Raw genomic sequence first — 18,010 nt, forward strand, 5'->3', positions numbered from 1 at the left:
ATTATCCTCATTTTTCTTAAATGTTGTTCCACGATGTTTCGGCCAACTATTCCTTTGGCCTTCGTCAGGTGGTAACCGCGACGTGATAGGAACTCCGAATCTCCTAACTGCATTCTCAGCAATTACTGCCATCCATAGTTGTTGTCGTCTCACCACGTTTTGGTCAAGTAAGCCTCTAGCCGACTTTGGGTAGGATTGAAACCGCTATCTTCAGACAATTCTCACCTGAAACCGTTGAGATTCAACGTCTCTATCCACTGCGCCACGGGCCCAGTCGCGGTTACCACCCGACGAAGGCCAGAGGAATAGTTGGCCGAAACGTCGTGAAACAACAACTAAGAAAGATAAGGATAATATTCCGCAATAAATAAATTAATAAATGATACTCATCTCAATAATGAATTCCAATTAACTAATATATAAGAGTTAATGTGAAAATAGCCCGTGATGCTGTGTTCCACAGTCTGGCAGTTACCTCAGCACGATACTATGTGAATATAAGTTGAAGCTAGTAGTCCGAATGATCAAAAGAATAAAAAATCAGTCATCACTTTTTATCTAAATAAATAAATGTTAGTTGATCCCATTTCTCTGACTAGCAGTAAGGTCAATAACGCACTATTTCAAACGTAATTTCAACTTTATAAAATAGACCATCGTTTTATATATGTATGTGTTAAAAAGGTTTGGATTTGTGGGCTGTGAAACCTTTTCACAAGTTGCTTTTTCTATGCGTTAATGTAGCCCAAGTTATGCAAAATATTAATTGATGAACTATTATATACTTGTATGCTAACACTGGCACTGAAACAATTGTATGGTAGAGATTACCAATAAAAGACCAACATTTTCAAAATGAGTAGCTATTGGAGTGACTGTTTCTTTAAACGTTGTATTTATAGCTCTAATATTGCCCTATATAGCTATCTCAAAGACAACTTTATATTATTTATTTATTTATATATCATTACTACCCCAAGTACTTAAATCACACACACACACACACACACACATATATATATATATATATATATATATATATATATATATATATAATTTGTTTTTGTGTGTATTGATATTCATAGAAAAACATTTTTCTATTTATTTAAAAAGAAAATACAACTTTGTTATATATGAATCGTGGAATTGCATTCATCTGCACAAGATATAGCAAATTTGCATAATCTTTTAAATATTTATTTTAATTAATTCCCTATTACTTTTTTCGGTTTGCCTTATGGGATGACCATCTTTACTATACGAATAATTATATTCATGCAGATATTCTACATGATTTATACTAGCGCAATATTTGCGTAAAAAGTTTATAGTAAACGCAAACTTATATACAGTGATGATCATATTTATTGGCACGGTAAAATAAAAGTTAAATTTTGTCTAATAAATTCTAAAAAAGGGATTAAATTAAAGAAAATAACAAAGTATATTATGTATTTTTAACTGGCCTTTCCGATGCAGCAATCGGATTTTAGAAAAAATAAATAACAAAGGAACAACAAACATAATTGCAAAAAACCCTTGTTCAAAATTATTGGCACGATTTATTTAATAATCAATTGTATAGCCTTTGGCCTTGATTACCTTCCTCAGTCGCTTTTCATAGTTTACAACCAAGTTGTTGCACTCTTCAGTAGTAATTTTAGCCCACTCTTCCTGACAATAATCCTCCAATTGAATAAGATTCTTAGGCTTCCTTTGCATTACCCTCAATTTTAATGTTCTCCATAAATTTTCAATTGGATTAAGGTCTGGGCTTTGTGATGGCCACTCCAAAACATTAATATGATTGTCCTCAAGCCATTTCTTAGTCAGTTTAGCCGAATGCTTTGGGTCATTATCTTGCATGAACCACCAACGACGACCAAGTGAGAGCTCTTTAGCAGAGTCTTTCAGGTTTTCATCCAATATTTTAACATAATCTTCCTTTTTTATGCTACCTGTGACCTTAACAAGTCGCCCTGGTCCAGAGGCAGCAAAGGATCCCAAAAACATCAAACTGCCTCCACCGTGCTTCACTGTGGGTATGGTGTTCTTAGACAGGAAAGCTTCGCCAGATTTTCTGTAAATATAAGACACTTTATTATGGCCAAATAACTCTATTTTCGTTTCGTCAGTCCATAGAACACGTTTCCAGAATGCAACATCTTTATCAATATGACGTTTTGCAAAGGCTAGCCTTGCTTTCAGGTGCATAGGCTTCAATAAGGGAGTCTTTCTCGGACGACATGCTTTTAAACCAGCTCTCTTCAAAACTCTACCAACTGTATGTCGAGATACATTCACTCCAGAGGTGCTCTGTTCATCAACAATCTCCCCAACAGAGATCCTTGGGTTTTGTTTTACTTGTCGAACACTTTTCCGTTCATCTCTTGGGGAAAGAATCCTTTTTCTCCCTCTACCCTCTAAACTCATAACGTGGCCTTGCGATTTGAACTTGTTTATTATGGCTCTAACAGTGGATTTGGGAAGGTTTAGCTTCTTTGAAATCTTATCATAGCCCTCCCCATTGGTATGACATGCTACAACAAGCTTCCTGACGTCTTCGCTGTGTTCCTTAGTTTTAACCATGGCGATTGAAAATTATAATTTAGTCACTTATAATAGTTTAAATAAATCGCTATCTAAAAATTATCTGAAAAAAATTATTCACTGAATTAGCGTTAAACAAGCATAATATGGCTATAAAAAAGTTCAAAAAGCACGTAAACCGGAAATTGATTGATATTATACTGATACTAAAAGAAAACAAAGCCGTGCCAATAATTTTGAACAAGGGTTTTTTGCAATTATGTTTGTTGTTCCTTTGTTATTTATTTTTTCTAAAATCCGATTACTGCATCGGAAAGGCCAGTTAAAAATACATAATATACTTTGTTATTTTCTTTAATTTAATCCCTTTTTTAGAATTTATTAGACAAAATTTAACTTTTATTTTACCGTGCCAATAAATATGATCATCACTGTATATATATATATATATATATATATATATATATATATATATATATACTTGTTTATTGTTATATAAACATGCTCACATCCCGCTGCTACAAATAGCCACTTGTTTCAATCAAACAACAGATATCATCAGGCAGCGATTTGACTATTCAAAAGTTCAATGAATAATCATGAAGATTATTCATTGAACTTTTTAATAGTCAAGTCGCTGCCTGATGATATCTATTGTTTGATTGAAACAAGTGGCTATTTGTAGCAGCGGGATGTGAGCATGTTTATATAACAATAAACAAGTATTATCAGCTCTTTTTATTGAGCACTATCTAACAACCTCGTTGAATTCATTAGTCCATTACTTTTGAATATAAAAAAAACCCGAGTATATATATATATATATATATATATATATATATATATATATATATATATATATATATATATATATATATATATATTTGTTTTAAAATTTTACCTACAAAACTCCTCAGTCAGTTTTTTGGTCTACAAGAACGAAACTTAATATATAGCGTATTCGGACTCACGCTAAACTTTATATTTGAGTTATAGGCAGAAAAACTTGGTACAAAAGCGTGAAAATTAAAAAAAAATGGAATTTGCCAGGTGAAGGTTGAGCGACGCCATTATGAATATGTGTAACGTAATAGTTTATGGGGCATATCTTAATTTTTAGCCTGCAGCAAAAATGTCTTCATAGCTCAGGCATTAACGTGAAAGGAAAAAGTAAATTGCAAGCTAAACGTTTTGGTTTCCATTCTCGGTGGTGGCGTACGAGTCATTTAAAAAAAAAAACTTTTTAAAGCATTACTATCTATTGGGTCCAATATAATCCATAATATAAATCTTATCTGTCTGTTTAAATGTATATATGTGTGGACGTATGTATGTATGTACGTATGTATATATGTATGTACGTATGTATGTCTGCCTAAAACTTTCGACAGAGGCGATGTATTTTCACGAGATTAGTATCGTTTTAAAGCTCGACTCTTCGGACGACAAATATCGGAGAATTATCTAAAAAAATTCATTCGCACCCTCAACTAGCCACTTTTCTACAGGGAGGGGTGGCTATTTTCGAAAACCATCCCTTTCGATTCTTTTCGATTGACTAGCCTTAATTTAGACATTCGTCACTTCCGGTTTGGCTATGGGCGCAACAGCAAAGACGTTACGTTTTTTTTCACGTTCTATTCATCCTTCGGGTTCAAGCCTGCCTACCTAATCCCTTTTTTTTTGCTCAACCCACACTTTCAAACACCCAGGCAATGCCGGGCAACCAGGCTAGTCTATAATATAAATCTCACCTTTCTATTTAAATATATTATGTATCTATGTCTCGCAAAAATTTTCGACAGAGGCGACGGATCCTGACAAGATCGATATCATTTTGAAGCGCGTCGTCTCTGACGACAAATATCGAAATATTTGCCAAAAACATTAATTCCTGCACCCTAAACTCGGCCGTTTTATACAGGTAGGGGTCGCTTTTTTCGCCGATATTTTCGAAAGTCATCCCCTCTTTTCGCTTGACGAGCCTTAATTTAAACATTCCTCATTTCCGGTTTGGCGATGGGCGCAAAAGCAAAGACGTCACGTTTTTATTTTCACATTGGTTGCCTCCTTTGCGTTACGAGTTTGACCCTGTCTTCCTACTACCACTTTTTTTTTTGCTCAACACACACCTCCAAACATTTGGGCAACGCCGGTCTCCCAGGCAAGTATATATTCTTTTATGATAATGTAGTCACCACTTATCAAGGCCCGGAAGACACTCGAGGATAAGGGTCATTGTGTGTATAGTACGTTAGTTTTGGAGTTCTGATAAAGTGTCTTACTTAAGGAGGCGGTTCATCAGGAATTTGTTCACATTGAACTTGAATACATCCAGGTTGTAGTCAGGTGTGGAAACAGGCAACCGGAACAGAGTTCCACAGGTGTGTACTTCTAAGAAAGAAGCTTTGTTCATGGAATCTACGTTTTGATTTTGGCACAGATAAGGAGTGGGGAAAATTTTTGACAGTGGTTTCAGCTAGACGGGTGTTCTTCATAAAAGATTGGCGAGGGGGGCAGAGATTGGAGTTCAGACGAGCACCTGCCATGGTAGTAATGATAAAACAAAGACAGGCTCGCAACGTCTCTTCTGTGGGAGAGAGGTTGCAGGGAAGAGAAAAGGGCATCACCCACTAGGCCACGAAGCCTATTTTGTACTCTGTCAAGGCAGGATAGGCTGTTTTTAGCAGCTCCTGCCCAGATGTGGCAGCAGTACTCCATCCTTGGACGTATTTGGCTTATATACAGATAGAGAATTGCATCAGGGGTGGGATATCTTCTGGAGCGGTAGAAGGATCCTACTATTTTTCCAGCGATCTTGGCAACTGACTTTATGTACGCATTCCATTTCAGGTCAGGGGTAAAGGTCAAGCCCAGAAGCTTATTGTTATATTGGTAGAGAGGCTGGTTGATATCGGTTAATCAATTGGGAAATAATCATACGGAATAAGGAATAGATTTTTTATCTCTTAGGGAACGCCTACGGCGAACGGTGAATTTAAATTCAAATAAAAATATGAAAGCATGAACCCCCTCGCCTTTTGCGAGCGTGAATTTAAATTCAATAATAAAAAAATAAATAATGATAATAAATAAATAAACGCACTAGCGTTCGAGGCGTACACACACACCCCTCCCTCCCTCTGAAAATGCAATGCGCAAGAGAGCCCACTGTTAGCGAAGCTGATGAAAAGGGAAAGGGAGAGAAAGAAAAAGTGAAATCGACGCGGATGAATAAAGAAAGCAGTTTTTGAACTGAGCGTTTTGTCAACGGTGAAAAACGATAGCGTTCGTATAAAAAATTGAGAGGCAAGAAAAAAAAAAGATAGAAGAGAAAAAGAGACTGGGGAGAGCAGTGAACGTTGTCAAATGGACCGGTTGTTTTGTTTACGTTTAAGCGAATAATGAATCAAAAAATAAAAGTAAACTTGCTATGAGCCGGTGGTGCTCAGGAATGCCCAAAGCGCAGCGTAAATAGATTTCCCTGAAATAAACGGGGGATGAATTCTTTCGGCCGGGAATGGACATCATGGAAAGTTCACGACGAAGATATTAAAGATGAATAAGAAGAGGGTTGCAACGAACAAAAATATCGTCATCCAAGAAAAACCAAACAGGAAAAGTCTCGCGAATGATGAACTTTGCAGAGACATTATGAAACACGAAAGTCCAATTGGATAAAGTTAAGTGACTATTATGATTTCTCCATCCCGATATCCCCGCTAATTGTCCTCGGCCAAACTGTCATACCATAATGGAAATGGTATATACATTTTCTCTTATATTATTTTTTTTTGTCACCTTGCTTTCTTTTCTTTCTTTTATGATGTTCTTTTTTATCATCCGACCTCACCCCAACCTATTGCAGTGTGATATTAAATTTAAGGATGTTGAATAAAATTCGTGTTTTAAGATTTTAGCGTTGTGTCATTCTTGCTTTGAGTTTGAATCGTTCGGAACAACATGTGCTAATGAGAACCTCAGACAACGTGTCAAATAGGTCACAAATCGTGGCCGCCACTTTACTTGTCATTATTTTATTTTTATTTTTATATTGTGTTACGGACAACGTAGGGTGAAGCGCTGACCTAGAGTCATAAGATTCTTACCAGGGGACATCCACCCTGACTCAGCTTCATACCGGTCCGTAACATTATCAAAACATGAAGCTTCCCCTAGACGAGAGCCACCCATATGATGATGTAAAGATAGGAGCTTGCTTTTAGATGCATTTAAAGTAACCAGCCACCTCCTCCCCCACTGTACCACGCGCTCAAGATCAGAGGAAAAAGAATCTGAGAGAACTTTGTCATTTACGGCCTTTGATGTGTTGTATACTAATAAATAAGAAATCTGCATTAATAAAAATATCATATTTATGCGTATTTTATGACTGGGTAATGCTGGGCCGACTGCTAGTATATATTACTTTGTCGCAAGGTTAACTTATTTGCATATTAGTTTTGAAAAAGGACATTTTATTAATCATTATTTGTTTTTTTTAATTTAAGAATTGTTTTGATTCTAAGATAAGAATTAGAACTGTAAAATCTTCTTTTGTTTTTCAATTTTCAATTGGTTCAGTCATCAACTTGATTTTCCATAAGTTGAGATCCATTTTTAAATCATAAAAATCGATTTTTATGTATTTTTACATTTTAAATTTGTTTCGAAATTACCAAAATACGTTTATCTCTTTAAATAAATGACAAAGATTTTTTTTCGTGTTTACTACAGAGTTATGAATTCAAATGTTTATTATTTTAAATTAGTGTTTCTAGTATTTCAAGTAGCAATAAAGCTAGTATTTTAAGTAAGAGTAAAGCTATAAGGAGCTGGCCAGTCTGCTAGTCTATTCCCTAAAAATGATAGTGAAACGCCATTTATATGTAGTGAAGTAATAAAGTTTTATTAAAGAAAAACATTTCTTACATGTTTTGTAAATATATATTTTAAGAGGGCTTCACTAATCATGTACGACAAAGTAAGACAAGACAAATATACATAAAGGCGCGACACCTTCTCCTACTGATTCTCTATCGTGTAATATTTTGACAAATCATTCGAACGACCCGGAACTCTTATGTTAAAAACAACAACAAAAAAAAAACAACCGGTTTTAATTTAGGCTAACGGACATGCTGTTTTTTTTCCTGCAAAAAATAAAGACCTTTTTCAGATTAATTGACCAAGATTTGGGGGAATTTAATAATTTATTGACATATTTATATATATGATTTTTTTTTGTAAAATTTATTATTAAAACCAAACCATAAAACACTTGCAATTAAAAAAAAGCAAATAAACATTTTTCTTTTTATATTTGATTCATATTTCTCCCCATAAAAATGTGTTTTTTATAAAAAATTTAGCGAGAAAAGAAAACAGCAGGAGCCATATGTCGTGCCTTACTTTGTCGTGATTTAATTTTTTGCGACTTAATTCGTGCATAAATATCACACAAAACAAATCCTCAACAGGAGCAATTGTCTTGATTTATTGTGCATTTTTCGTACTTTAATTTGTTGTATAGAAATAGTAAAAGCCTATTTTTTTTTAGAAAACTTGCATTTTAAATTAATCGAAAAATATTCTTTATTTCGTCATTGATTTACTAGAAGAACAATCGACCAAGTACGGGTAAAATTATTTCCCCCAAAAGATTAGTTTCAAATATTTAGTCAGGTTTTACTTGTTAGGAAAAATATCCTTAAGCGTGGTTGTCCTTACAGACCTCTGTATAGAAATACCTGAAACACTTGAGGATACTGTCTAGTGGCCATTCAAGTTCTTTCCCGTAGGCATTCAAGTTCTCTTCAGCTGGCATTCTGTAACAGAATGGTTAGCGCTGTTAGCAGCAGCAGCATATAACATATGCAAATGACCAAGCCGGCTGCGCGATGTGACGTCACAGCAGAGATAATAAGAATACACACGTGGTAAAAAAAGATAAGTGGTATTCGAGATGTGACGAGAGAAGCATGTGTTCGAGACGCAAGGGTGACATCAGAGCAGAGGCGCGAAGTCAAACGTGGCTGCAAAAGGAAGAATAAACTGTGTAAAAATTTAGACAATTTCGTTGTTGGAAATACCAAATATAAAAGGCTTTTGTTAAAAAAGAACAAGTGCGTAGAGTTTTTTCCTTTCTTCTGATTCTTTGCGACAGAGTCTACAACCTGTTGGGTCTTTTAATTGTAATTTATTGCAATGGCACTGATAAAAAGGTGTAGAATGTCACAGATTATTTGGCGCCATTAATGTCAGGACTTTTCACAAAATTGTTCAAAGCGAAAAAAGAAAAAAAGGGGCTAGCACGGAACAATACAATTCCAAAGAAAGAAGCGCTGGATCAAGCCACACGTTAAACTGGGAGATAGAAGAAAATGATGTGTCGAATAATCTTGCTATAAAGAGCTGAGTAGTTGAGAGATAAATAAGTTGAGGGACTAGACAAACGGTTATGCTAACTAGTTTGGTCAAGAATTTTGGAAGTTTTAACAAAAAAATACACATTAATTGGGCTGTTGGCGTGGAAATCCATTGAGCACATGGAGAAAAATATAAATGATACGATTGATATGAGAAGTAGGAATAATCGAGAGTTGTGTTCGAAAATGAGAAAAGAATGCACAAGAAAAAAATTCGCACAACGGAAAAAAGTAACAAATAATCTAGGAATACAACTAATAGTATAATATATCTGTTATGAATACTGTCTATAAGCAATACACTGACTTTATTACTAAAATAAAAATATGCTGTTTCAGCTTAGGAAATTTACAGACGCAGTACAAGCAAAAATTATCAAAGACTATTCAATCGCGCTTGGACTTAATCTTGCCTCGATTTACCTGACTTTATAACATATTAACATTTTAAACTTTTACTTTTAATCTGAAACATTTCGGTGTTTACTGAGTGAAATTTCTGAAAATAAAAAAAAATACATTCTCGCTATTAAAACAGTTTACTAAGTTTTCCCCTTTCAACGTATTAAAATGCTATCTGTAAATATTTCGAAAATACGCTGGAATTCCTTTCTTTTTTACAAATTAAATAAAAGAAAGGAATTTCTGACGGCGTTAAGAAAAAATGGTAAAAGGAAAAGATTGAAACAAACTAAGACATTTTATTTAGATGTATGTATTCATGTCTTTGTATAAACTTTTGAGTTTTCTTTTCTGTTCTTGTATTACTTCGGCTAATATTTTAATGAAATTCTTGTAAAGAATTTTTGAACCATATGAAGATATGTAACAGACTGACCAGCGCTGTTAGCAGCAGCAGCATATAACATATGCAAATGACCAAGCTGGCTACGAAATGTGACGTCACAACAGAGACAATGAAAAGACAAACGTGGCGAGAACAGGAAGAAAAGCATTAGGGACTCGAAGAAGTTGTGTTCAAGACATGACGAGAGAAACACATGTTTGAGACGCGTGGGTGGCATCAGAGCAGAGTTGTGAAGTCACACATGATCGATAAAGGAGAAATGAACTGTGAAGATATTTTTAACGCGTTGTTCGAAACACCAGATATAAACGAGTTTCTGCCTCTCCTTTTTTCCTTTAATATAGCGACTATAATTCAAGCTCTCTCCAGTAAGCATTCAAATTCTCTCTTAATAATGTGTGCGTGTGTGTATGTGTCTTGAAACACTTTGGCATAGTCGATTGATTAAAATTTATTTACTATTCCCTCACTAGGCTAAAATACATGTATTATCATTTGATATGTGTTTTTTTTTTTACAAAGGAGTAACCACTTATGTGTCCTCTATAGATTAAACTGCTACGTTTTCGAATAATTGTTTCCTTATTTTCATTTGTATTATAGTTGTAGACCTGTTCCCGACGATATCATCGTGGGAAGCCTGCCACCGGACACGATTAAAATGGTTTCAGAATCCTGGCCTGCATTGATATACAAATAAGAAAATACGATATCTTATCACGACTTATCACAATGTGTGCTTATATAATCTGAAGGGCACGCAAATTGCCTTCGGACTGCAGCAGAAATACGGGGGTTATGGATGCTGTTTGTCGAGCCGACGTACTGAAAACAAGGCTTGGGTAAACTAGTCATAAATATTCTTGTGCAAAAATGTGATATTGGATTTGATAAGAATGATAGAATGTTTCTATGGTCAAAGGTTGTCCCAAAAAAGAACGTGAAGCTTTGAGATAGGAGTGTGTATCTTTATTTTTATGGTATTTTAGCATCGTGCAGTTGTTCATTGTAAGGATGAACATCTGATAAATTGTATAAACAAAATTAAAAAGGCAAAAACATTTAAAAAATGCCATCTATATACAAAAAATATACATACATAGGGAGACTGATAGTTCGACTTATCATATTTAGGCTTCATCAAGAAGAGACAATTTATTTATGCAAACATACATGCTTATCTTGTTTTCAGTGTATATCAATTGTTTCTATTTTCGACTACAAACTAATGGAATCAAATTCTTATTGAACCACCTGTCTTAAATAATCACATTCTGCCGATCATCATCAACATTACCAAGTACGATGTTTTAAAAAGAATGTGTTCTCTATAGTATCAAACCTGACGGAATGGTTAATTGTAGATATATACCGCTTTATACCCTCCAAAACAGTCCAGCAAAAACCTAACACCCAGTCGTGGTTCTCTCCAGAATGCGTTGCTGCCATTGCGCACAGAAATCGCTATTTCAATTGGTTCCAACGTAATAGATGTACTGAGACTAAAGCCGTTTTCAAGACTGCCAGCAACCACTGTACAAGAGTAATAAAGAACATTAAGTCCAAGGTAGCTGAGCAGTAGCTTGGTTCTTTTTTTTTTACACAGTGATCACCACTTATCAAGGCCCGGAAGCCACTCAGGGATAAGGGTTATTGCAAGTACATTACGTTAGTGAGGATATTTGCTGAAGTGTTTACTTAAGGGGGCGGTTCCCACCAGTTTTGGCAAATAACTATCAGGGTTCTAAACAGAAACATGTGCTATATACCAACCATTATCAATGGACCTGAGGTAATCTCGTCAGCATCTGACCAAAGCTGTCACCGCCCCCGTATTTCCTCTTGCATCAGAAAACACGCTATGCGATATATGTGCGTGATGCTGCCAAGCTAATCAAAAACCTTGATTCCAATAAAGCAACTGACCCTGACGGCATTCCAATAATAGTGCTCAAAAAGCTCGAGTCAGAATTAGCTCCCATACTTACAAAGCTGTTTAAGCTTATTTACAAAGCCGTTTAAGTTAAGAAGAATTGCTTCCAAACACCCTGGAAACCCACATTACAATTACTACGATATTGCCCTATTAACCCTTATCCTCGAGTGGCCTCCGGGTCTTTATAAATGGTGACTCCTATGTTTAAAAACATCACTGTGTTGTTTTACCGTCCACCCGACACTCATTAATTATTGCCGTCAACTGACCTTTAGCCCTTGAGTAAAAAAAAGCACCGATGATACCTTAGATTATTGGATTATTGACACAAGGCCAGTTATACTGAAAAAGGGAACTCCGAACCTTAAAATATAACATCGCACTCTAAGAAAGAAAAAAATAAAATGATATCATGAAATACCACCGAGTCAATATCACTGACAAATACAAGCAGGAAATTAAGTTGTCTAAATGGTGTTTTTTTAAATAAGTTTTTAAAGGTAAACATCTAATGAGTACGTGACTTAATATGCAGCAATAACATAATTTTGCAGATTTGATAGTCGCAATACGAAACAATAATGGATACCTTTTGAAAAGTAATAAATGACAAACTGAGAAAACTTGAAATAATTATTATATTACAATATATATATATATATATATATATATATATATATATATATATATATATATATATATATTGTAATATAATTATTTCAAGTTTTCTCAGTAATTATATATATATATATATATATATATATATAATTAAATTAAATTAAATTAATAGTGTTAATCGTGACACCCTGCACTGAAGATTCCCGAAAGGATGAAACACTAGTGCCTGTAGGTATTTAATTATTATAGTAAAAAATAATTACGACAGCCCCTTTAAGAAAGTCGTTTCTTATCGTTGAGCACTTTCAGTTGAATTAAATCGGTCAATTTAGCTCTCATCCATAACGATTAGATTACTGTCTGACTGGCGTAAAGAACATTTAAAATTAAAGTTAAATTTTAACGTTATTTCACGCGGTTAACTGTAACTGAATTGATACAGTCTTTGCCAATCGAATTAGAGATTGCTCGTGTTGCCGAGTTCGAATCTGTCGACTGGTGTTAATCGTGACACCCTGCACTGAATATTCCCGAAAGTATGAAACACTAGTGTATGTAGGCATTTAATTATTATAGCTAAAAATAATTATATATATATATATATATATATATATATATATATATATATATATATATATATATATATATAGGAGAGCAATAGAAATGGTAAATGAATTCACAAGAACTATATATTGGTTCATTTATTCAATAAGGGAATACAAACAATTAGTTGGGGGATAGAAGGGACTTTTCATACCAAGGCATTTCGAAGCCTAATGCTTCTTATCAGGAGAGTAGAGAAGATGCTAGGTAACATAGTGGGGATGCGGTATCTAGTGTGGGATTCATTAGGAACAAAATAGATCAAATAAAATTATAGATGATGTTGGGGGAGTTTTATCGAATCCTAAATAAAGGAGGAGCGTATTATATAGAGTGTAATGTAGAAAGGTGTATTGGGTCTTTATCATAGTCTTAAATGTATGTAGTATACGTTTTAAGGCTTAAGAGGTATAGTGTGGATGGGTGTTGAGCTTTATATTGTCCCGATAAGTCTCCTCTTATAGAATTGAGCTCACTCTTTTCTTCTAACGCACTAAGCTATATATATATATATATATATATATATATATATATATATATATATATATATATATATATATATATATACATATATATATATATATATACTTCATTTAATCACATAAATTAATATACGGAAGTATACATTTATGCATAAACTTTAAGTATTTACTTCAACAATGCTCAATACGCAGGTAGAGCTAGGTAGTGTTATAAAATATATATTTTATATCTTATGATTATATCTTATGATTAAATGAAGTAGTTATATATATATATATATATATATATATATATATATATATATATATATATGGCGATTAAGCTACATATATATATATATATGGCGATTAAGCTACACAGAATATTCCGTGTTTCATCCACGCTAGGATTCATCAGGCGTATGCGAGGATTTTGTGGTTGTCTCGCGTTTTTATATACACTCCTTCTATTGAGTTTTTAGTTAGCTAATAAGCTTTCTAGCAGTGGAAACAATAAAGCTGAGGAATCTTAGCGTGGATGAAACGCGGAATATTCTTTGCAACTTAATCCCATATATATTTTATAACTTACTATCTATCTATCTATCTATCTACCTATATATATATATGTATATATATATATATATATATATATATATATATATATATATATATATATTAGCTGTTTTTGCTGGGTCGCTATTGTCTCTTAATATTTGGTTAATTTCGATACAAATTCATTTACCTTTAAATGTGACCGTAAAAAAGCGAAATCAAAATTATTAACGCTTCTTTACGCTTGTAATTTGTAAATAGATCGCATCCTGAAGAAAATCAGCTCAAGAATAAAGAAAGAAAATTCTATATATTTGCAAAAAAAATGACCGAGCTAAATTGTCGAAAGAGAACAATTTATTATATAAAAAACAAAACATTGAAGGATAAGAACAATAACAAAAATAGTTAATATAATTTCTAGTTAGTTAATGCAATATATATATATATATATATATATATATATATATATACATACATATATATATATATATATATATATATATATATATATATATATATATGCATGTTTCATTGATTGATTGATTGAACAGTGAGGATAATTCCTGTTCGTTTCTCTTGCGATCCCTTTTATCCATTTGGCGGGAAAATGTTCGAACGTTCTGTTCGAGTGTAAGAAGAAATAGTCGCGACAGTTTTCGACTTCATGAATCATCTTCAAGCAATCGATGAATTAAAAAATTGCGTTAGTGAATTTATTCAAAAAGTCGATTAAAATTGAGGCCCTACTCATTCACATAAAAAGGACCATCAATCAGGTTCAATATAAGGGGGAGGGAACGTGTAAGTGCTTTTAACGATTTTAAAAGAACAGGAGAAACAAACAGGAATCATCCCTGTTGTTCAATGAAACCTGCTGCCCAAATATACTAATATATACTTAAGAAGGCAAAAAGAAACTCTGAAGCAACAAATGAGCTTAAAATCAGCTTAAAATATCCACATTAATCGTAATTGTTGTTGTTCCAAGTTATACAAAGTAAAATTTAGTCCATATGGCTGGACTTTCTCTTAATGATCGTGAAGATCTCATTACCCCCCATCTTTCTGGTTTAGCCAATCAAGAAATCGGCCGCAGATTGAAATGTGATTTGAGAACGGAACGAAAAACTGTGCAAAAGCACCAAAATGTAGACAGTGTTCGTAATGCCCCTAAATCTAGTCGTCCTAAAGTTACTTCTAACAGAGAAGACAATGCTATTAAGATACGCAGCCTCAGAAACAGATTTGTAACGGCTCCCAAAATCCAATAACAGTGTAATCTTGTTAAAATTGCTCTCTTTCTAAAGTTAAGAACAGAGTGAAGGAATTTAATTTACGAGGCTGTGTTGCAAGACGCAAGCCAATGACTTCTGTAAAGAACAAAAAGCGCCGTCTGGACTTCGTCAGATTCAATGAAGATCATGACTCTTCATATTGGTTTAAAGTGATTTTTAGCGACGAAAGCAAGTTCAATAGGGTAAGCAGTAACGGTTAGCAGTACGTCTGTCGGAGGAAAGACAAAGAATTAAATCCTAGGTGCATAGATTCAACGTTGCAAGGTAGTGGAGGTTCAGTTTTGGTGACGGCAATAATTATTTCCAATGGTCCATGGCCTATAGTTCGCTTGCAACGTCGAATTAATTCGACCAAGTACATTAATAATTTCACTGAGCATTTTTTACCCTGTTTTGGCCGGAATTTGAATGATAATCCCATCTTTATGCAGGATAATGCCCCCAGTTTCACAGCTTGCAATGTCAAGAGGTTCCTTGAGGAGCATTATATTCCGTGTTTGGATTGGCCTGCACAATCTCCAGACCTCAATCTTATCGAAAACGTATAGCGTTACATCAAGCAACAGCTATGCAATGATAAAATTTCAAATCTGGAAGAATTTGGCCAAAAATTAAGAAGTCGGATGCCCTTTCATTGGAGTATTGCCGCAGACTAATCTAACTTCTTACGTTTTTTTTTTTTGGTCCCCCGACAAAAGGAGGGTAAACTTGTAAATTTATTCTTGTCCGTTTGTCTGTTCGTCCGCACTTTTCTTAATAACTACGCTTTGAAATTTTTTAAAATTTTGCACAAACATTAAATATGATATGAGGATTTCCTGGAAAAAACTTCGGTTGCCCCTAGGGGTACCTTTCAGTTTAAAATGGACACTTTTATGCTTATTATTGAACATTGATGCTTGGATTTTTATTTTATTATTTTTTTTTTTTGACTTTCTGAAAAGTTGTTACTAACTGATTTCTATATAATTTTGTTTGCCTATACTTCACGATAACTCTTGGGTGTGTCCCAAGGACTCTTTTAGGGCTAATAAGAGCACTCCATTTTTGGGACTATTTTACCATATTTGACCAAACTTTTCTGTGTGTGTCTATTTAGCAGTTTTGCATGGTGTTGAACTCAAATTTAAATATGTTAAGGCCTTGGGGACTTTGGGGGCTAAATGGAGGGTGGCAAATGATGAACTTAGTCATTTCTTTTTTGCATAGTGCAGATCTCAAATTTACATTATTAATTTACATATGTTGAGGCCTATAACTTCGCTGTTTGTTCATTTTCACCAGGATTCGACGTCCCCTGGGGACTTTTAGGGTTAAATGTGCTGAACTTAGTAATTTTTTATGTCTCGTTCACTGCGCACTCACAGGAGACCATGCATGTTTAACCTGTTTACTTTATTCCTGTATTCTTACTCAAGTCGAAGTTCTCAAACACCGGGAGCCCCTTTTTAAGGTTAACACTTGATCTGCATGTGTGCGTGTGCGTTTGCATGTGTGTATGTGTATGTGTGTGCTTATTTAAACATAGAATCTGATAAAAATTTATTTACAATTACCTCACTGAGCTAAAATACCTTCATTAACATTTGATATGTCTCCCTTTTAAACCAATATGTTTGCAAATATTTTTTTTTAATATTTTGTATATATCTATCTATATATCCATACATAGATGCAGAACTGTTCCCGAAGATGTTACCGTTGGAAGCTTGAAACCGGAGATAGCCGATGTAGTTTCAGAATCCTGGGCGTCATCCGTATACAATGGAAAAGAAGTGCCACTTATACGATATCTAATCGCGAATTATCCAACGACGTGCTTATATAATATGAAGGGCGCACCAGTCGCCTATGAACTGCAACAGGAATACGGTGGATTAGGGATGCTGTATGTCAAACCGGCGTACCGGAAACGAGGCTTAGGAAAACTGGTCACGAACTTCCTTCTACAAAAATGCGCTGACCATGGGTATCCACCATATGCCCTAATTGCTGATGATAACGAAGAATCCGGTAAACTCCATACTAGTATTGGATTTCAAAAGAAGGATTTACTTTTTATATGGTCAAATATTCACCCCAAAACGAATGAGAAATGATATGTCTCCTCTGTGGATCAAATCGCTATATTTTCGAATAATTTTAATATTGTACACCGATACATATTTTCAGTTTAAAATAATAATATAATCAGATTCATTATTTAACATCGGAAATTTAAGACCCAAATCTAAAAAAACAAATCCTCACGAAAATATAAAACATTAAACATAATCAATGTTATTTATGAGATTTAAAGCACTTCGGAAGAATGTAACTCCCATAAGAATGATTTATCTATGAACCTGAGTCAACAACAGATCGAAAATTTTCGTGATACATTGATTTTTAAACAAAAAGATGAGAAATATTGATCAAATAAAAAGGTATGGTCAAACAGAATTTCCTTGTTATATGTTTGATAATGCTTGTTTAAATGAAAAAAGACTACTGAAATACACATGCAATATACATATATATATATATATATATATATATATATATATATATATATATATATATATATATATATATATATATATAAAATATATTAAATCCCCGAAACAGTGTTTCATGGTAGACAACTGATGATCCCTTGAAAAATAAATTATTGGTATTATAGTAAATTCGAGAGCGAGTTGATGCAGTGATTGCAGGTGATTAAATAACTTACTGACTAGATGGTTTTCTAACGAATGATAAAAAATGTTGTT

The 18,010-nt window shown here is 33.9% G+C and overlaps 1 protein-coding gene across 1 annotated transcript in view; it reads left to right on the forward strand.

Annotated features, from left to right (window-relative positions):
• Positions 1-17,699, forward strand: part of LOC145293167 (glycine N-acyltransferase-like protein 3) — a 90,422-nt gene extending 72,723 nt beyond the window's left edge. Inside the window, exon 5 of the mRNA XM_080139669.1 lies at positions 16,930-17,699. Coding sequence (XP_079995795.1) covers positions 16,930-17,356 — 427 coding nt within the window. The 3' untranslated portion in view covers positions 17,357-17,699. The remainder of the gene's footprint in view (positions 1-16,929) is intronic.
• The last annotated feature ends 311 nt before the right edge of the window (positions 17,700-18,010 follow it).

Source organism: Euprymna scolopes, chromosome 1 (genome assembly GCF_053919585.1).
Source record: "Euprymna scolopes isolate OS-2025 chromosome 1, ASM5391958v1, whole genome shotgun sequence".
Classification (NCBI taxonomy): domain Eukaryota; kingdom Metazoa; phylum Mollusca; class Cephalopoda; order Sepiida; family Sepiolidae; genus Euprymna; species Euprymna scolopes.